The sequence below is a fragment of the Denticeps clupeoides genome, unplaced genomic scaffold (genome assembly GCF_900700375.1).
Source record: "Denticeps clupeoides unplaced genomic scaffold, fDenClu1.1, whole genome shotgun sequence".
NCBI classification, from domain to species: Eukaryota; Metazoa; Chordata; class Actinopteri; order Clupeiformes; family Denticipitidae; genus Denticeps; species Denticeps clupeoides.
Window position 1 is genome coordinate 297,611 of NW_021630092.1, and position 22,446 is coordinate 320,056.

The window sequence follows — 22,446 nt, forward strand, 5'->3', positions numbered from 1 at the left end:
GGGTGTTTTACTAGCAGCCTGATACATGTGGATAAACATGAGAATAAAATGTAAGATTTCTGGGAAGTTCGGTCGGCCTGTGAAGCCCCGCGGGGCCGCTGCCAGGTTCTCAGCTCAGGGGCCCTCAGGAACACGGGGCTCTCACGGTCCTTATGCGCTGGATGAAAGCCGCGAAACAGCCCGTGACGGTGGCTATTCAGCCTGTAATTCAAAACAAGGGGGTCCCCGCGCGACCGGGGGGCCACGGTCCCCACACATGGCCGCAGAGGCAACACACACAGCGCGTCTTTGTCGTCAGTGCCTGAGAATGAGTGGAGCGACAGCGTTTCTCTGGGACTTTCACTCCACACAGAAGAACCATGTGGCCCACAGGTGGCCCCAGACATGTCACATGACCACCTGCCTAATATTCAATTGGTTACTACCATGGTAGTAAGTGGGGTTTGAACCTGGGGCTTCTGGTTGATAGGCGATGTGTTACCTACAAGCTAACACCTACTACCTACTGCCTCCAGTGCCTTCTTCCCATGGTGCATCCTGGTGCCAGGTGTCTTCCTTATCTCACCATCCACATGATGTAAAGGAGAATGTAATTCAACAGGCCAGGACACCTTCTTCCATTGCTTCATGGTCCAGGATGTAGTAGCTACAGAACCCCATGCAAACAATAGGCTTTACTGCCTGGCATGTTCTGACATTGTTCTTCAGAAAACCTACTGTACGTCAAATAGCTGAAATAGTTCTTCTGCATGCTCCTTCTTCTGCTGGTGCACCACTTTTCCATTATTATACCATTTAAATAGCTGAAAAGGTTCTTCTACATGCTCCTTCTTCTGCTGGTGCACCACCTTTCCATTATTATACCATTTAAATAGCTGAAAAGGTTCTTCTACATGCTCTTTCTTTTCCTTTCCATTATTAAAGCATTTAAATAGGTGAAGAGGTTATATTAATATAAAGGAATACAGTATATACAGTAGATACAGAAATATGTGACAGAGTTCAGTTTCACACTGTGAGTTGTACTAGACACAGAAGGCTACACTTTTCAGCAAAGATTGTGTGAAAAAATAAAACATAAAGAATGCTTGCAGAAAGCATGAGACACATGGAGGAAAACCTGCATGGAGAACATTCCGGTTCAACAGAGCATTCCAAAACAGGCACAAAAACAAATAAAAACTGTTCCCCGGAGCGGCAGCAACCGTGAACTGTTCGGAACGTGGCTGAGATAGGCTGCTCAGTGAGGGTGAGAGCCCATATCTGTATTCAGAACAGATGTGATAAAGTCTGATTCAGGATGATGCTGAAATAATGGCTTTTAACTGAAGGACACACTTTTACTAGACGTGTTTACTCAGTTCATCTTTAATTCAGGGTTGAAACGCACACACGCCCCAGTGAACCTTGACCTTCGGACTACGAAGGGACAGAGTGTTGAGAACTCCGATACGTCGAGGCCAGTCAGCGGTTACAGGAACTCAAGGCAAAGTGCACAGACACACATATCACTAAAACCTTCATGATGGAATTAAAAACAGGCCACGTCTTCTCTCTTCATCATAGGGAAAGTTATATCATTTTAATAATGAATTGTTTTAGATTGTGTGAATTTTATCATATAAAACAGGATACATCAACACACAACACGACGGTTGTTTAAGAAAAAATTATCTTTATTCCCCAGGAAATTGAAGTGAAAGGAGTATCTAAGAAGGTCAGAAAATGGATCTGCTGGGTAAGATGGCTGTAGCACCAAACCTGGACAGAAGCAGTCTTCCTCTCCATTCACGGGACAGGCTTCGATGGGCCTACACCCACTGGAACCCTGGGTAATCATTACCAGTTCCCTCCTGATGACACCCGCGGTCCTGCCGGTGTATTCCTGTAATCTACTGATTGTGATGGTGTCATTACTCGCGTCACTGAGCAGCAGGAACATCTGATATGACTGTTGGACAGACTGTTGAATGTAAACCACTGATAAACCACGTCTCTACACTGAACACTGATCTGAATGGAGCATTTCGGAATGATTTTCAGTTCTAGAGTAATAGTTTCAGATCTAGATTAATTTCTCATTATAAATTATAAATCTCGTTATAAAAGTTATAAATCAATTTTATGGAACACCTTGAGGGGTAGACGCCTAGTGGGTATCACACCCGTCTATAAATCAGAAGGTACACCCAACACCCCAGCCCCTACAGGTCCACAAGCAACATCCCTACCCTTTCTGGTACAATCTACACCCTGACCCCTATAGGTCCACACACACACCTCAACCCCTACAGGTACAGGATACATCTCAACCCTTTCTGGTACACACAACACCCTGACCCCTACAGGTCCACACGCAATATCCCAACTCTTTCTGTTACACGCTACACCCCGACTCCTACAGGTAAATGCAACACCCTGACCCCTACAGGTCCACGCAACACCCCAACACCTACAGGTACATGCTACACCCCAACCCCTACAGGTAAATGCAAACACCCTGACCCCTACAGGTCCACGCAACACCCCAACACCTACAGGTACATGCTACACCCCAACCCCTACAGGTAAATGCAACACCCTGACCCCTACAGGTCCACGCAACACCCCAACACCTACAGGTACAAGCTACACTGACCCCTACAATTACCACTTGCCAGTCAGTGTTCGGGATTCATACACAGTCTCAGTGTTTAAATCTAAATTGAAAACATATCTGTTCACTCTGGTCTGGTTGACACAGTGTCAATTATTAAGTCCACTTTATCACACAGTCACCTTGGCAACCATAGACAACCTCCAGAGTCCAGTTAAGAGACCACCAGATGAATCCTAGTCCCTAGCAATGAACTGCTAACAACACAAATTAGACACAGATGCTCTATAATACACTTTGGACCTTTACACCACAACTGTAGGACCTTTTCCTCTTCTGCACTGACACTAATTTCAGGCTCACTCTACCCTAGAAGGCCGACCCTCTCTGTATCACTCCTTCCCAATGGTTCCTCCTTCCTTTTTTCTCTCTCCTAGAGTTTTGTTCTCGTGTGCAGAAGGGTCAATTTTGGGGGTATCAACTGTAGGGCCTGTCAAAGCCCCTTGTTTCTAAACAGTGAACAGTGACAGTGAAGTGATTGTCATTGTGATACTCCTTAACCACTAGGCCACCCTGAGACAACTGAGACATACTGTATGTGATTATGTGCTATATAAGAAATAAATGTTGTTGTTGTTGTTGTTGTTGTACACCCTGACCCCTACAGGTACACTCTACACCCCACCCCTTTCTGGTCAGTCACACACACACACACACACACACACACACACACACACACACAAACACAAAATCATTTATAGGGTGACCATAGCAGAGAATGTTTATTTCCATGGCAGGAGGAATTTGATATAAACCTGTGGTGAGCTCTTCTGGGACGCAGAGCACACGTCCCATAAAGTGAAATAAAAGTGGTAACAGAGTCCCAACAGATCGCTGGTGAAGTCCAGTGGTGAGGATTAAAGGGAATGACATGGTGATGACCCCCTGACCTGCAGAAGAAGGTTCCATTCACTATCCTACAAAAAAGCTCCAGTTTGCAGAAACTGCACAAAACCCACAAACTTATCTCACAGAAGCAAGTGCAGGAGAGCTGGTCAGTTGGTCCAGAACGCTGAGCTGCTGTAATTGTTCTTGTTGTTCTGGTTCTTCTGTGCTATGCTGCCATTCTGGCTGCACTGACTAGGAAGAGTCTGCAGAGATACACATCACCAGCAGAACCGATCAGAGAATTCACACAAATACACACCACCACATCCACATACACACATGCACACAGGCGCACACACACATGAAGCAGATGAAGATTATGATGATGACAGTGTGTTGAACTAAAGGGTTGATCAAACAATTTTTTACTAGATTCTTCAAAATAGCCTTCATCATATTCTTCACAACCTCTAAAATAGGTGTGTGCACTTCTCCTGTTTGATTTATAGGATTTTAGTTTTACCTGCAGTCGTTGTAAATGAGGTTGTTGATGTGCAGGTAGGATGTGTACAAATGACGTATGGCTGTATGCTGTGGCTCCGCCCAGTGCAGATGGCAGATTGAAGTGTGGGGGCATGGCTGTATGAAACCCCGCCTTCTCAAATGACTGACAGATTCGGGAGAGGGAGTGTGATTTACACCACCTATCAACACCCACACATACACACATACACTCACCTGAGTCTTACTGTATCCACCACTGCTCACATCAGCAGTTACAGAGCTGCCTGCAAGAGACACCATTCAATACTGTCATCTATTCGGGGAAGTGTGTGTGTGTGTGTGTGTGTGTGTGAGAGAGTATATGTGTGTATACCTTTGATGGTGCTGTTTGAAGGATTTGACTGTGTTTGGGCAGAGCATCCATATCCTTTACTGAACTCTCCTCCCTGAGAGAGGTCATCAAATCCTGCACAAACACACACTGATCAGAGAATTCTGTATTCATGATCCTCCTGAAACCTGCTGACTGCAGTAACCTTCATTGTGTACTTTTATCTACATGCCACTGTGTGAACCTTCACATTCGATTTACCTACTTACAACGTTAACGCCCGTACCTACTCACCACGCTAACACCCCTACCTACTCACGCTAACGGCCGTACCTACTCACCACGCTAACGCCCGTACCTACTCACGCTAACGCGCGTACCTACTCACCACGCTAACGCCCGTACCATGCCGACACATACCTACTCACCACGCTAATGCCCGTACCTACTCACCACGCTAACGCCGTACCTACTCACCACGCTAACGCCCATACCATGCCGACACATACCTACTCACCACGCTAACGCCCGTACCATGCCGACACATACCTACTCACCACGCTAACGCCCGTACCTACTCACCACGCTAACACCCCTACCTACTCACGCTAACGCCCATACCTACTCACCACGCTAACGCCGTACCTACTCACCATGCTAACGCCCGTACCTACTCACCACGCTAACGCCCGTACCTACTCACCACGCTAACACCCCTACCTACTCACGCTAACGCCCATACCTACTCACCACGCTAATGCCGTACCTACTCACCACGCTAACGCCCGTACCTACTCACCACGCTAACACCCCTACCTACTCATGCTAACGCCCCGTACCATGCCGACACATACCTACTCACCACGCTAACGCCCGTACCTACTCACCACGCTAACACCCCTACCTACTCGAGCTAACGCCCATACCTACTCACCACGCTAACGCCGTACCTACTCACCACGCTAACGCCCGTACCATGCCGACACATACCTACTCACCACGCTAATGCCCGTACCTACTTACCACGCTAACGCCGTACCTACTCACCACGCTAACGCCCGTACCATGCCGAAACATACCTACTCACCTCGCTAACGCCTGTACCATGCCGACACATACCTACTCACCACGCTAATGCCCGTACCTACTCACCACACTGACACGTACCTACTCACCATGCTAACGCCCGTACCTACTCACCACGCTAACACCTGTACCATGCCGACACATACCTACTCACCACGCTAATGCCCGTACCTACTCACCACACTGACACGTACCTACTCACCATGCTAACGCCCGTACCTACTCACCACACTAACACCCGTACCTACTCACCACGCTAACGCCCGTACCTACTCACCACGCTAACGCCCGTACCTACTCACCACGCTAACACCCCTACCTACTCACGCTAACGCCCATACCTACTCACCACGCTAATGCCCGTACCTACTCACCACACTGACACGTACCTACTCACCACGCTAACGCCCGTACCTACTCACCACACTAACGCCCGTACCTACTCACCACGCTAACACCCCTACCTACTCACGCTAACGCCCATACCTACTCACCACGCTAATGCCCGTACCTACTCACCACTGACACGTACCTACTCACCATGCTAACGCCCGTACCTACTCACCACGCTAACGCCTGTACCATGCCGACACATACCTACTCACCACGCTAATGCCCGTACCTACTCACCACACTGACACGTACCTACTCACCATGCTAACGCCCGTACCTACTCACCACGCTAACACCCGTACCTACTCACCACGCTAACGCCCGTACCTACTCACCACGCTAACGCCCGTACCTACTCACCACGCTAACACCCCTACCTACTCACGCTAACGCCCGTACCTACTCACCACGCTAACACCCCTACCTACTCACGCTAACGCCCATACCTACTCACCACGCTAACGCCGTACCTACTCACCATGCTAACGCCCGTACCTACTCACCACGCTAACGCCCGTACCTACTCACCACGCTAACACCCCTACCTACTCACGCTAACGCCCATACCTACTCACCACGCTAACGCCCGTACCTACTCACCACGCTAACACCCCTACCTACTCACGCTAACGCCCGTACCATGCCGACACATACCTACTCACCACGCTAACGCCCGTACCTACTCACCACGCTAACACCCCTACCTACTCGAGCTAACGCCCATACCTACTCACCACGCTAATGCCGTACCTACTCACCACGCTAACGCCCGTACCATGCCGACACATACCTACTCACCACGCTAACGCCCGTACCTACTCACCACGCTAACGCCCGTACCATGCCGACACATACCTACTCACCACGCTAACGCCCGTACCTACTCACCACGCTAACGCCCGTACCTACTCACCACGCTTCACAGGTCTCACACTTTGATTAAATTACAATGATCAATGCCTTGATTATCGAAGCATCACGATGCATCCCATACATTTTCCTACATCACATGATTTTTTTTCAATACATTGAGTTGAGCTGAACATCCCGCGCTTGCTGAGGGCTCAGTGCAAAAATAGGCTCTGATATTTATTTATTTACCTAGTTATAAAACTGATGGTATTTGCAGATTGGGTCCTAGTTAACCAAATATGGGATTTGTTTAACGGACATTTTAAAGCCATCATGTCAAATGCAGACAACCGTCTGCTGTGGTGACTGCTAATGGGAGAGGCCGAAGGTAGAAGAAGATGATACCTGTACTGTAAGACTGACCATAGCTGGGTGGCGGATACTGGTTGGCCTGCTTGGTGGGGGTCATGAAGAGGGGTGGGTACTGGAGGGCACTCGGCAGAGGCGGGTAGTATGAGACAGCTGGGTAGCCATAGCCTGGGGGCAAGGGGGTGTTCACAAAGGTCTGTCCCCCTGGAGCTGGGACCTGAGGTCCAGTCCCAATGTGCACCTTAGCCTGAGTAGGAGAAGGCAGCGTGGTAGGAGGGGCTGGGGAGGAAGAGTCACCTGGCACAACTTTAGTGGATTCACCTTGAGACAAAGAGAGCATTAGAATTATATTCTACAGTTATATTCAGTTAGATTCTGTATAGATCTAATTTACAGAATGAATCTGTTATTATCATAACTAGAAGTTATAAAAGTTATACATTGTCTCATATTAATATTTCAGCAAATTACTTAAATTGAATGATGTTCAGTGCAGAAGAGGGGGTTGAAAAACCAAGTCAGAAATCTGGAGTTTTATATACTGAATGCAAGACAGGTGAAATACCAGAGAGGAAAAAAAATCACTTTCAGAAGGGAAATATTTCCCCCCGGCCAGTTGCTACAAGCTCCAGATAAATCTGCTGCAGATAAAACCGGCTCTTATTTTAACTTTGAACGTCGGAGGTATCCCAGAAGATACTAGATTGGTGTGGCAAGTGTAAGGACGTATCTGCCCAATTTGTTTCAATCTTCTTTAGCACACGAAGAACCAAAGTGACTGTGAGGCAGGAAACGTCCACGTTCCACCAAAAAAGGTCAAACAAACACCAGGTGTAGTGCTGAAAAAGGTGCAGGTTCATTTACAGTGTGGGAAATGCCCAGAAACTGATCAACACATACACGTATGTACAAAAGGTACAGAATCACAGCAAGCTGCTGCAGCCACTGGAACACAAACCTGCCCCTTTTTCATCACTACAACTGGTGTTTGTTTGACCTCTTTGGTGGAATCGCGAAGTGTAGACAGGACATGGACAATCCTGCCTCACAGTGACAGTAAGAAAAGTCTAATTCTGCCACCATTTATGCAACTAGATTTCATGCCTTATGATGTTGACTAATCCTTCTTTTGCGCGGAGATTCTCTGGCTGGCTGGAGCAGCATCTAGTAATAACCAGATCACAAAATAAAACACAAAAGCACCGGGCATTATGATATAGACTCATCATTTTATCACACCTATATGCGGGACATGAGCAAGGTCCTTGTGCGCCTCCTTGCTGATGCTGGCCTGAAGTCTCACACACATTTCATTCATAATATTGTCAAGCCCATTACGTCACAATTAATTTTTCCTGAGATATGCGGAAAAAAATACAAACCAAATCTGTGCACTGAAGTATGTATTAATTTACATTGGGGTGAGGGTGGGTGTTGAATATCGAAGGATCACTAACTGAGCCCAATTTGCAGAGAATACTAGTATACTGGCCCCAGAACTGAACTGAACTGAAACCTGAACCATTCAGCATCGTATCAGTTCAGGAAGTCAAAGTCAATACAATTTCCCACTTGTGGGACTAATAAAGGTTTATCTTAACTTATCTTATCTTATATTAACCTCCCACAAAGAACTGAGTGGTTTGGTGAACAAATCTTTTGAGCAAATCTCTTTGGTGAACTGATTCTAGTGATTCAGGACATCTAAAATAACTGCCATGCCCATCACTAGTGTGAATCGAGGAGACTGATGTCCAACAGAAGTTGTCAAATCTCCAGTTAAGAATGGAAAGTCTAACAGACTAACATAATGAAGAGATATAATTAACATAATGAAAATACTTTTTTTGTTCGTTCTACAAGCCCACAGTGCCCTCTGCTGCTCAGGAGGTCGGTGATAAATGGCAATGCACGAGATGCTGCTGGTTTCTGGCTGTAATTTAGGAGGTTTGTGTTTTCATGACAGTGTTCTATGAATATGACAGTCAGGGGTGGAGCCTGCAGTCTACCTGAGCACAGGTTGTTTGCCACTCCTCCATCTCTCACAGGAATTGCTGCAGTGGTAGCAGGGAATGTCACACCATAATAATCCTGCAAGTCACAAGTCAAATTTAGAAGAAAGGTCCAGTGATACAGGGGCAAGTGACCTGCAAGGTTTTAGTGCTGGGGGAGGTTTATGGCCATAATGTTACCAGTCCCCACACCCTGGGAACCATTTACGCATGTCCTCTGTCCACAAACACACACACACACACACACACACTCCACCACTGCTGAAGTTCTGGCTTCACTGTTAGTATCATAAAAACACATTCCTGCTCACAAACACCTCAGAGCTGGACCAGAGCAGGAAAATGTTCTGGCCCACATCTGAGTCAGGGCTGTAGCTACACATCTGCTGCCAGGGAGAAGAGAAACACACACATCTACACACACACACACACACACATTAAAACATCATTTACATTCCCAAATCACAGTACATTCAAACACACAGACTCAGACGTACCGAGTAGGCAGGCAAAAGACCTCCAGGTCTCAGGATGTACTGATTGGCCACCAGGGGGGGCACTACATTACCTGCGACATAAGAGGACAAAACACACTTTCTGTACACCCGATGTGTGTGTGTGTGTGTGTGTGTGTGTGTGTGCGCACGTGTGGTGTTTACCTGTTGCACTGGGTAGTGGCGTTGGTCTGTTACTGCTGAGTACAAGACCAGGAGCTCCAGCAGAGTCACAAATCTGAGAGACAGAAGACAATTCATTCATTTCACTACTATAATAATAATATAATAATAAAGATAAAAAAATCAATAAACCAAACAAGCAGCAGATGTAATTGTGCTCATATATTATAAATAAATTACTGTATTTATAAATCTATTCATTCCAAATTATTCCTTGAAAAAGGCATATGCAACTTCATTTGTATTGGATATTGAATTTAACAAATCAATTTTTTTTCTCGTCTGGTAAAGTGGTGCAGGAAACCTGAGCAACATGTGCCAGAGCTGAGAAGAAACGCGGAGAAGAAGAGAACTTACCGACGGAGATGAGAGGCTGACGGAGGCTGTGGAGTCATGTGCCCGTGAGCTGGAAGAGGAATAAAAATGGTCAAACGCGTTCAGTGATCACTACAAGTACCACATCATCACCCATTATCAATATAAAGAACCTAATAATGTCTGCTTATACATCTTATATATGATGAATACATAGACAGATCAGGGCTCCGTCATGTCTCAATTAAATAGAGAGAGGTGGGGACTCATCCAGCCCACCACACACACACACACACACACACACACTCAGAGACGCCTGGTGTGCATGCCATTGGATGGAGGGAGGAAACCTGCTCCAGAACCCTGCTAACTGTGCAGCCCATCATAAGAAAATCTCATATGAATTGGCTCTGACTGGCTGTGGATTATTTCATAATTCTATTTAGAAGCTGTGATGGTTTCTGTTGAAAATACATCTTTATCTGATGCTTCATTGAACCACACACACCTTATTCCAGATCTGAAAACCTAGAAAGCTGAGTGGAGCTGATCTGGTATATACCTGCTGATTGTGGACATGTCCCTGGCTGGAGATGGTGGCACAGATGGCAGGGGGGAGGAGTCCTTCTTCAAAGGTGCTGAGTTAAAACAAAAATGGTGTCATTAAATGCATCAGGACAAACGGAATCAACGTCTCTTGAATGTTTCAGATACTTACTGTTCTGTGAAATTCTCACATCACTGCAATTTTTCTGAAAGTTAAAGTGAAGTGATGGTCATTGTGAGACACTGCAGCACAGCACATGGTGAAACGTGTCCTCTGTATTTAACGTCACCCTTGGTGAGCAGTGGGCACCATGACAGGCGCCCGGGGAGCAGCGTGTGGGGACGGGACCTTCATCAAGGGGACCTCAGTGGCACATTGGTGGTTTGGGATTTGAACCAGCAACCTTCTGATTACGGGTCCGCTTCCTTAACCACTAGGCCTCCACTGCTCCACACAGTGTGTGTGTGTGTGTGTGTGTGTGTGTGAGATGACAGAGTTCAGCTGTGTGAAGTCCAGTCTGCAGATGATCATCTAATAATGACAAGTGCTGTGAGAGAGAGGTTCATTATCCTGGTAGCATCTGCACAGCACCTTCATTAGAACATCATGCTGTGAGGTGGTCCCGTTCTTGCCCACTGCTGTGTGGGCACCTGCTTCTACCGGAACGGCTGCAGGTGTAGCGCGGTGTGATGTGGACGTCATGCTCGGTAGGCCAGCAGAAGAGGCAGGGAGGGTTCGAACCGGTGAATCACAGACAGGTTCACTAGGAACAGAAAATGGAATTAAAGACGTAGATTCCCACTTTTATACATCCCCTGAGCAACAATTCCAAGAGTTCCAGTCACCAAAGAGAGAATAAAAAACGTCTTTCCATTTTATTTCCATTTTCCTTTTCTTACTGATACAGTCTTTACTTGAAAATGACGTGATTGTCATTGTGAAACACTGCAGCACAGCACACGGTGACACAGTGAAACGTGTCCTCTGTATTTAACCCTCACCCTTGGTGAGCAGTGGGCACCATGACAGGCGCCCGGGGAGCAGTGTGGGGGGACGGTGCTTTGCTCAGTGGCAAGTAGTAGATACCCCATTTACATTTACATTTACAGCATTTACCAGACGTCCTTATCCTGAGTGACGTACAATCAGTAGTTACAGGGACAGTGCCCCCCTGGAGACACTCAGGGTTAAGTGTCCTGCTCAGGGACACAATGGTAGTAAGCGGGACTTGATCCCGGGTCTTCTGATTCATAGGCGAGTGTGTTACCCCTAGGCTACTTCCACCCCATCATGTGTTAGATACCCAATCGCCTGAGTCGTGTGTTAGATACCCCGTCGTGTGTTAGATACCCTGTCGTCTGAGTCGTGTGTTAGATACCCCGTCGTGTGTTAGATACCCTGTCGTCTGAGTCGTGTGTTAGATACCCCGTTACCTGAGTCGAGTGTTAGATACCCTGTCGTGTGTTAGATACCCTGTCGTCTGAGTCGTGTGTTAGATACCCCGTTACCTGAGTCGAGTGTTAGATACCCTGTCGTGTGTTAGATACCCTGTCGTCTGAGTCGTGTGTTAGATACCCCGTTACCTGAGTCGAGTGTTAGATACCCTGTCGTGTGTTAGATACCCTGTCGTCTGAGTCGTGTGTTAGATACCCTGTCGTCTGAGTTGTGTGTTAGATACACCGTTACCTGAGTCGCATGTTAGATACCCCGTCGTGTGTTAGATACCCTGTCGTGTGTTAGATACCCTGTCGCCTGAGTCGTGTGTTAGATACCCCGTTACCTGAGTCGAGTGTTAGATACCCTGTCGTGTGTTAGATACCCTGTCGCCTGAGTCGCATGTTAGATACCCTGTTGTGTATTAGATACCCCGTCATGTGTTAGATACCCTGTCACTTGAGTCGCGTGTTAGATACCCCGTCGCCTGAGTCGCGTGTTAGATACCCCGTCGTGTGTTAGATACCCTGTCGTCTGAGTCGTGTGTTAGATACCCCGTTACCTGAGTCGAGTGTTAGATACCCTGTCGTGTGTTAGATACCCTGTCGTCTGAGTCGTGTGTTAGATACCCTGTTGTCTGAGTTGTGTGTTAGATACACCGTTACCTGAGTCGCATGTTAGATACCCCGTCGTGTGTTAGATACCCTGTCGTGTGTTAGATACCCTGTCGCCTGAGTCGTGTGTTAGATACCCCGTTACCTGAGTCGAGTGTTAGATACCCTGTCGTGTGTTAGATACCCTGTCGCCTGAGTCGCATGTTAGATACCCTGTTGTGTATTAGATACCCCGTCATGTGTTAGATACCCTGTCACTTGAGTCGCGTGTTAGATACCCTGTCGCCTGAGTCGCGTGTTAGATACCCCGTCATGTGTTAGATACCCTGTCGCCTGAGTCGCGTGTTAAATACCCCGTCATGTGTTAGATACCCCGTTACCTGAGTCGCGTGTTAGATACCCTGTCGCCTGAGTCGCGTGTTAGATACCCTGTTGTGTATTAGATACCCTGTCACCTGAGTCGCGTGTTAGATACCCCATCATGTGTTAGATACCCCGTTATCTGAGTCGTGTGTTAGATACCCCGTTACCTGAGTCGCATGTTAGATACCCCGTCGTGTGTTAGATACCCTGTCGCCTGAGTCGCGTGTTAGATACCCTGTTGTGTATTAGATACCCCGTCATGTGTTAGATACCCTGTCATGTGTTAGATACCCTGTCGCCTGAGTCGCGTGTTAGATACCCCGTCATGTGTTAGATACCCTGTCGCCTGAGTCGTGTGTTAGATACCCCGTTACCTGAGTCGCGTGTTAGATACCCTGTCGTGTGTTAGATACCCCGTTACCTGAGTCGCGTGTTAGATACCCTGTCGTGTGTTAGATACCCTGTCGTGTGTTAGATACCCCGTCATGTGTTAGATACCCCGTTACCCGAGTCGCGTGTTAGATACCCTGTCGTGTGTTAGATACCCTGTCGCCTGAGTCGTGTGTTAGATACCCCGTTACCTGAGTCGCGTGTTAGATACCCTGTCGTGTGTTAGATACCCCATCATGTGTTAGATACCCTGTCGCCTGAGTCGTGTGTTAGATACCCCGTTACCTGAGTTGCGTGTTAGATACCCTGTCGTGTGTTAGATACCCCGTTACCTGAGTCGCGTGTTAGATACCCTGTCGTGTGTTAGATACCCTGTCGTGTGTTAGATACCCCGTCATGTGTTAGATACCCCGTTACCCGAGTCGCGTGTTAGATACCCTGTCGTGTGTTAGATACCCTGTCGCCTGAGTCGTGTGTTAGATACCCCATCATGTGTTAGATACCCTGTCGCCTGAGTCGTGTGTTAGATACCCCGTTACCTGAGTCGCGTGTTAGATACCCTGTCGTGTGTTAGATACCCCATCATGTGTTAGATACCCTGTCGCCTGAGTCGCGTGTTAGATACCCTGTTGTGTATTAGATACCCCATCATGTGTTAGATACCCTGTCGCCTGAGTCGCGTGTTAGATACCCTGTTGTGTATTAGATACCCCATCATGTGTTAGATACCCTGTCGCCTGAGTCGCGTGTTAGATACCCTGTTGTGTATTAGATACCCCGTCATGTGTTAGATACCCTGTCATGTGTTAGATACCCTGTCGCCTGAGTCGCGTGTTAGATACCCCGTCATGTGTTAGATACCCTGTCGCCTGAGTCGTGTGTTAGATACCCCGTTACCTGAGTCGCGTGTTAGATACCCTGTCGTGTGTTAGATACCCTGTCGTGTGTTAGATACCCCGTCATGTGTTAGATACCCCGTTACCTGAGTCGCATGTTAGATACCCTGTCGTGTGTTAGATACCCCGTCATGTGTTAGATACCCCGTTACCTGAGTCGCGTGTTAGATACCCTGTCGTGTGTTAGATACCCTGTCGCCTGAGTCGTGTGTTAGATACCCTGTCGTGTGTTAGATACCCTGTCGCCTGAGTCGTGTGTTAGATACCCCGTCATGTGTTAGATACCCTGTCGCCTGAGTCGTGTGTTAGATACCCCGTTACCTGAGTCGCGTGTTAGATACCCTGTCGTGTGTTAGATACCCCATCATGTGTTAGATACCCTGTCGCCTGAGTCGCGTGTTAGATACCCTGTCGTGTGTTAAATACCCCGTTACCTGAGTCGCGTGTTAGATACCCTGTTAGATACCCATCTTGTGAGTGTGTATACGTCCTCATTCCTCACCATGTCCGGCCACTGTGACATGTTCATAACTTGTCATAAATGAAGGTGTTTAGCTCAGTTTTAATTTCATTTAATTTTACTGCATGTTCTGGGCAGCATCTGAGCTACACACGTCTCCATGTTGTCATTACAGCTGTTGCGTTGTGTAGTTACCAATGATGGGGTGTGAGTGCAAGACTTCGCAATGGGCCATTTCTGAGAGAGTGACACCTAGAGGAACCGAACGTAGCACAGGGTCTCACAACAAATAAATGTGGGTCACCTGACATCCCTTCATGATAGAAGCCCCACACACATACCTGACAGGTCTCACAGGCACAGCAGGTTCCAGGACAGAGTCACTGCTCTCCTTTGCTGAAGATATTTCCATGCTGATGGGTTCTGAGACAAAGTCCAGGGCCCCGAACTGAACATTCAGTTTAGAAACATCTGCTGAGCCTGGCATTTCTACAGCTGATGAGGGAATCTAGACACACAATACACAGACAAGCACATTATAAATATAGTTTAATTTATGCTAGACTGGTCTGAATTCCACCATTCATGAGGAAGGAGTCAGGAGTGGAGTTATTGTGTGTGTGTTGTAGAGGCTTGTGTACCAGTTAAAGTGTGTGCGTCTGGACCGGGCCACAGTTCTGCTGATCTACTCAGCAGGACTGAAGTGATTGCTGTTCAGTGCTTTGTGCTGAAGACAATGATAAATAAAGATGGAGGGAGGGAAGCTGCGATCAGGTCAGTGCTGATCCATTCTACAGACTTCCAGACTCTGGAGGCTCCAGACCAGCAGGCCCACCACAACTATCTGTATGTGTGTATATATGTGTGAGTGTGTGTGTATATCTGTGTTATGTGTGCATGTGTATATATGTGTGTGTGTGTGTGTGTATATATATATATATATATATGTGTGTGTGTGTGTGCGAGTGTGTATATCTGTGTTTGTGCATGTGTATATATGTATGTGTGCGTGTTTGTGTGTGTTTATATGTGTGTGTGTGCGAGTGTGTATATCTGTGTTTGTGCATGTGTATATATGTATGTGTGTGTGTGTGTGTGTGTGCGTGCGTGTGTGTGTGTGTTTATATGTGTGTGTGTGTTCTGGTTGCCTTTGATGGTAGGGGGGCTCGACGTCGCTGTCCTTTGAGATGCTGGTTGGGAGGGTCAGCTATCGTTACCATGGCGTCAGGACCAGGTCGAGACCCCGAGGAGATCTGTGGGGGTGGTGAGGGCGTGGTGAAGGCTGCAGGCTGCTGCAAGGTATGCTGGGACAGCTCAACAGATGGGTCTTGCTGGGCTGTGACACCCACTGAGACAGAAAACACTCAGTAAAAAAAAGAGTGTGTGTGTGTGTGTGTGTGTGTGAGTGAGTGAGTAAAACAGAGACCCACAGTGTGTGTTACTAGGGGAGGTTTTGCAAACTCCAGCTTCAACAGCGCCACCCTGAGACTGCATGACTCTGTCACAGCTCCCAAACACTGCAGGAATACACACGTGAGTCTGCACACGCACACACACACACACACACACACACACACACACACACACACCAGTAAAGAAGTATGAAGCAGACCTTATTCATATCACCACATGTTCTGGATGTGTAGACTCACCCGACAGGTGGAAGTGTGTGTGGAGGCAGCAGCGTGGGCGTACGTGTGGGTTATGGGTCGCTTGTGCTGAGAATTGGTGAAAACCCAACTCGGAGTCTCTGAACCTCCCTCCACTGCGCCCTCATCTGGTGAAGCCATTACTGAGGCCAGATCCAGCCTGAGACAGCAGATACACACGCCACACCCAATAAAACACACACTACATACATCATAACACACACACTTGGCCTACCTGTGTGTAGATCTGAGGGTGTGTTAACTGTAGAAGAGGTGAACTCTTTGGTCTCGGACAACTGAGAAAGGCAATCAGATCACAAGCACCAGGTGGAGTCAGTGAGAGATCAGCAGTTAGAAAAATCTGATGATCAAACTCACATCTTCACTCCAGTCGTCTGTGGCCCAATCATCTAGAGTGTCCCTCAAGCATCCTGCAGAGGGTGGTCAAGAATCAAAAATAAATGCTGTTGAAACCCAAACGCATATAGATATCCACAAAAACAACCAAACACACCCATATCTCCAAACAGACAAAACTTCTCTACCAAATTCCTGATCCAGATCTCCACAGAATCAACCAAACACACCCATATCTCCAGACAAAACCTCTCTACCAAAATCCTGATCCAGATCTTCACAGAATCAACCAAACACACCCATATCTCCAGACAAAACCTCTCTACCAAAATCCTGATCCAGATCTTCACAGAATCAACCAAACACACCCATATCTCCAGATAAAACCTCTCTACCAAAATCCTGATCCAGATCTCCACAGAATCAACCAAACACACCCATATCACCAGACAAAACCTCTCTACCAAAATCCTGATCCAGATCTCCTCAGAAACCCAGAAAATACAATTCCCATAAAGTTAATGCATAAAGATCTAATGAACAGTGAGAGGTATATGGAGCTGTGTGGAATTATGTAGAGCTGTGCAGCATTGTGGAGACCCACCATCTGAATTACTCTGATGGTTTATAGCTTCATTGTGGCCTGACTGACTGTGTGGTCCCCCGTCAGAAGGATTAAGCATCCTGAAGAAAAATAAAGAAGATCACAACACATCGATTATCATGCACACACACACACACACACACACACACACACTGTATTCACAACAGATTAACAAGTTGAGTGCTGAGCGTGCACTACTGAAGCCCGTGGTGAGGGTCTCACCCACCCCATCTTCTGAGATGAGAATGAAACCAGACCACCTCCTCCGTCCCTTCCCCGACCTCCAGCTCCTGTAGAAACACACACACGCAGGTGTGGAGATGTACGCTGGAATGGTCGGGTGAGAAATGTGGTGCAGTTACCTCTGCTCCTGCCTCGTCGGCCACGCTCTGCTCCTCTCTCTACGCGACCTCCATTTTCACCTAAGGTGGGAGGAGTCTCGTAAATGAGTTTTTCAAATTCCATAAACACACACGGACACACACCTTCTCGAGATCGGCTGGTCGCTCGGCCTCTCCATGCTGCAGTGAAGTGTCCTCTCCTCTCTCCTCGTTTCACCTCACTCACTCGTTTCCGACCAACCATCTCCCACAAGTTCTGAATCGTACGTGGATGACACACACACACACACATTACTACTGTCACTGTCACCTCTGCATTTAACCCTGCATCACCCGTAGCGAGCAGTGGGCACTTCTTCACCACAGCAGCTACAACTAGAACTTCCTCGTTTTTATCAGTGAACAGTATCATCTGAAAGCATTTAGCACTGATTTTATTCAACAAATTGTAAAAGTGCTGAAATATATTTAGAAAATGGGTGAAAGAATTTGAAAAAGAATCACTTACCTGGTCTGTGGCCTCCTCCAGGAGGAAGTTGATGGCTCTGACAACATCATCACTGTGATCGTGGAGAGCAACGAGGCACTCATCCTGACTGCGGCCCGTCACCTCCACCAGCTGCATGGACACAGGTTCCAGACATGAGTCTGACTGTGCAACACAGATGAACAGAGGCCTTCACACATCTTCATCCACCATCACACCCACCTGCTTCACTTTCTCTTCAGAGTCTGCCTGCGCCAGCCTGACCTGCACTGCTGTGGCCTACAGAAGAAGCATCAGATGCCTACTGAAACACACAGACTCTACACAAGGACACCGACGTGTGTGTGTGCTGTCCTTTACCTGTGGCTGTTTCTGAAGATGAGTTGTGTGTGTGGTCAGTCGGCTTGTCCGGGACTGGTCACTCTCTGAGGAGGCCATCATCACTGCTATTTACAAAAGAGAAAAGTCTGGAAAGGAGAGGGGAGAGACAGAAATAACACGTTAAACACGCTGCTGCAAGCCTCTCCAGATCCCACCCCTCACTATAAATAGACGTCCAAAGAGGGACATGTTGGTCATGTCCCCGTCCCCCACGCTCAGTAACCTGACACCAAGCCGGGCCACTTCAGCGACGTCCCACTCCAGCAGTATACTGCTGCTGGACACCGTTAGGACACTTCACAATGTCCTTCCACCACTTGCAGGGTGCAGGGTAGTGTAAAAATCTGTAGGAAATTCACAGTGAAACGAGTTGGGCCTGCAATGAGCAGGACCTTCTCTCCTCTGCACTGACCAGCTCTATAAATGCACATGTAAGATGATTCCAGCAGCTGGTGCTCTAGCAACATTCAGCACTGTGGACACATGGACACACCATCTACTTCTGACCACTATACCAGTAACTAGCACTATAACCCAAGCCGAGCTCTCCAACCAAACCATACTTGACACTCAACACAACCTCATCCAGTAGGACGTGCAGATGTCAACAGACCGAACGAGGGACGAGTCCTTCATCTGTGTGGGACCATGTGGAACAGGCTACAAGTGTGATGGAGACAACCTATAACTTTAATAGGATTTCGACCTGCTAAACTTTGTCCTGGTATTCAGAACCCCAGTTAGACCATAAATAATTAAAGATATTTTAATATTGATGGTCTTCATCCTGATGGACCCCATCCTCCAAACTGGACTAAACTGAACTTTTCTTTGTTGTCTTGAAATCAGTTTCAAGTTTTTATCTTATTTGTGTAAAAATATATGTGTTGAGGGAGGTCAAAATATTAATATGGTGAAAATGATGTCACCAGTTACTATGGAAATCAGAAGAAGATGTAGAAACGGCTAGTTTTGTAACATAGAATGAGCTTTGTGCATCCTATAAACGTGCATCCTTTAAACTGCATCTTCTAAACTGCATCTCTAGACGTGCATCCTCTAAACTGCATCTTCTAAACTGCATCCTCTAAACTGCATCTCTAGACGTGCATCCTCTAAACTGCATCTTCTAAACTGCATCCTCTAAACTGCATCTCTAGACGTGCATCCTCTAAACTGCATCTTCTAAACTGCATCTTCTAAACTGCATCCTCTAAACTGCATCTCTAGACGTGCATCCTCTAAACTGCATCTTCTAAACTGCATCTTTTAAACTGCATCTTCTAACTTGCACCCTCTAAACTGCATCACTAGATGTGCATCCTCTAAACTGCATCCTCTAAACTGCATCCTCTAAACTGCATCTCTAGACGTGCATCCTCTAAACTGCATCTTCTAAACTGCATCTTTTAAACTGCATCTTCTAAACTGCACCCTCTAAACTGCATCACTAGACGTGCATCCTCTAAACTGCATCCTCTAAACTGCATCTCTAGACGTGCATCCTCTAAACTGCACCCTCTAAACTGCATCACTAGAGTGCATCCTCTAAACTGCATCTCTAGACGTGCATCCTCTAAACTGCATCTCTAAACTGCACCCTCTAAACTGCATCTTCTAAACTGCACCCTCTAAACTGCACCCTCTAAACTGCATCACTAGACGTGCATCCTCTAAACTGCATCCTCTAAACTGCATCTCTAGACGTGCATCCTCTAAACTGCACCCTCTAAACTGCATCACTAGACGTGCATCCTCTAAACTGCATCTCTAGACGTGCATCCTCTAAACTGCACCTCTAAACTGAATCCTCTATACTGCACCCTCTAAACTGCATCTCTAAACTGCACCCTCTAAACTGCACCTCTAAACTGCATCTCTAAACTGCACCCTCTAAACTGCATCTCTAAACTGCACCCTCTAAACTGCACCCTCTAAACTGCATCTCTAAACTGCACCCTCTAAACTGCACCCTCTAAACTGCATCCTCTAAACTGCACCCTCTAAACTGCATCCTCTAAACTGCATCTCTAAACTGCACCCTCTAAACTGCACCCTCTAAACTGCACCCTCTAAACTGCATCCTCTAAACTGCATCCTCTAAACTGCATCTCTAAACTGCACCCTCTAAACTGCACCCTCTAAACTGCATCCTCTAAACTGCATCTCTAGACGTGCATCCTCTAAACTGCACCTCTAAACTGAATCCTCTATACTGCACCCTCTAAACTGCATCTCTAAACTGCACCCTCTAAACTGCACCCTCTAAACTGCATCCGTGACCGGCAGCGCAGGATCTGGCAACCCCGCACTCCGGAGCGGAAGCAGAGATGACCCCCGGTGCACGCTGGGAGATGCAGTTTCTTCCCACCGCGAGTGAAAACATGTTTTCTGGCGCAGAGGAGCCGCCGACACGCGTCCTGCACCGTGTCGGGAGTAAAGAGGAGCTGCTCCGGGCGAAGCGGGTCTCTGTTCTCCTGGGTGGACGCGAGGTCCTGGTTCTTCATTACCGGGGCCGCTTCCATGCGCTGGACGCGCGTTGCTACCGTACGTCCGTAACGTCCGTAAACGTAGATGTAAAATATAATTTTATGTTCAAAATGTTCAAAATAAACTTAAGCTACACTCATACTACATGCAGAACAATGCAAATAGCAGGAAATATATAGATATATTTATCCAGAGCGACAGGCATTTTTATACATTCCTAGAGAGGTTTTCAGACAAGGAAAATACTTTCTGTTTTAGATTTAATATGAAAGAATATCCATTTACTTGCTTATTTAAAAATATAGATTTTAGTATAGATTTGTCAAGAACTCGAGTACATGCAGTGTCAGAACAGCAGCTGTGCTTTCCCTCTGGGCTGAAGCTGGTCTAAGTGAAGTGAAACACCGCAGCACAGCACACATTTACATTTACAGTATTTACCAGACGTCCTTATCCAGAGCGAGTTACAATCAGTAGTTACAGGGACAGTCCCCCCCTGGAGACACTCAGGGTTAAGTGTCCTGCTCAGGGACACAATGGTAGAAAGTGAGATTCGAACCTGGGTCTTCTGGTTCATAGACGAGTGTGTTACCACTAGGCTAATACCACCCCCACTACAGTGCACAGCACACAGTGACACAACCAAATGTGTCCTCTGTATTTAACCCTTGAGCAGTGGGCAGCAACGTGAATAACGTTATTTGGCGCAATATTGTAACATACAAGATGTTAAAATTGTACTTAATTAACTTATTCACTCGCTCGTCATTGCAGCCGTATTGAATGAGTTATATCCATCACTCTACGAACATCATTATATAACATCAAACCCATATTATAACCTGTTATAACCACTGTCAGTGTAGGGAAACACTAAAATAGTCGTGCAGAAATGTTAGTTTTGGTTAAATTTATTCTCAAGATTCCGCATATTGTCATTTACATTTACAGTATTTACCAGACGCCCTTATCCAGAGGGACTTACAGTCAGTAGTGACAGGGACAGTCCCCCCCTGGAGACACTCAGGGTTAAGTGTCCTGCTCAGGGACACGATGGTAGTAGGTGGGATTTGAACCTGGTTCATAGGCGAGTGTGTTACCCACTAGGCCACCGTTACCCACCGTATTTGCACTGACGCTTGTCAAATTCCCCTTTCTTACAGATTCTGGAGGGCCGTTACAGGAGGGAGACATTGAGGTCAGCTGACCCACTCACCTGTCCTTCAAAGGTCCCTGTTATGAAAATGTGACTTTGTGAGATGATTTAAGTTCCCCGAGCCTGTAAAGAGTGTTTTGTTCATTTTATTTCACTGTTCAGAGAGCGGCAGATCTGATCTGGAATTTGTACCCTTATGATGTCATATGATCTCAGTGGCACCTCAGTGATACCTTGGCGGATCGAGATTTGAA

General features: G+C 46.9%; 2 protein-coding genes across 2 annotated transcripts in view; one reads left to right on the forward strand and one right to left on the reverse strand.

The window, feature by feature from the left end:
- Positions 1–3,341: 3,341 nt before the first annotated feature.
- On the reverse strand, positions 3,342–16,624 carry LOC114783353 (ubiquitin-associated protein 2-like). The gene is made up of 18 exons (XM_028968800.1): positions 16,612–16,624; positions 16,380–16,536; positions 16,158–16,266; positions 15,876–16,075; positions 15,069–15,235; positions 11,162–11,333; positions 10,742–10,775; positions 10,586–10,661; positions 10,066–10,114; positions 9,691–9,763; positions 9,529–9,599; positions 9,029–9,110; positions 7,074–7,340; positions 4,362–4,454; positions 4,223–4,272; positions 4,008–4,151; positions 3,629–3,747; positions 3,342–3,546 (listed from the first exon to the last, which is right to left on the reverse strand). Exons 2-17 carry the CDS (start codon positions 16,515–16,517, stop codon positions 3,652–3,654), a joined length of 1,821 nt encoding a protein of 606 aa, XP_028824633.1. The 5' UTR covers positions 16,518–16,536; positions 16,612–16,624; the 3' UTR covers positions 3,342–3,546; positions 3,629–3,651.
- Positions 16,625–20,921: 4,297 nt separating this feature from the next.
- LOC114783322 (centromere-associated protein E-like) overlaps positions 20,922–22,446 on the forward strand; it is a 32,277-nt gene continuing 30,752 nt past the window's right edge. The window contains exons 1-2 of the mRNA XM_028968746.1: positions 20,922–21,093; positions 22,200–22,234. Of these exons, the coding sequence (XP_028824579.1) occupies positions 21,070–21,093; positions 22,200–22,234 (59 nt within the window). The 5' untranslated portion in view covers positions 20,922–21,069. The remainder of the gene's footprint in view (positions 21,094–22,199; positions 22,235–22,446) is intronic.

What these genes read in the sequence shown, in the direction of transcription:
- LOC114783353 (XM_028968800.1), bottom strand. Translation starts at nt 16,517, where the DNA reads ATGGCTTCACCAGATGAGGGCGCAGTGGAGGGAGGTTCAGAGACTCCG. An exon ending in TGTGAGAATTTCACAGAACA is followed by an intron (nt 10,662 to 10,741) that starts GTAAGTATCTGA and finishes GTTTTAACTCAG; the next exon opens with CACCTTTGAAGAAGGACTCC. An exon ending in GTCTTTTGCCTGCCTACTCG is followed by an intron (nt 9,111 to 9,528) that starts GTACGTCTGAGT and finishes TGTGACTTGCAG; the next exon opens with GATTATTATGGTGTGACATT.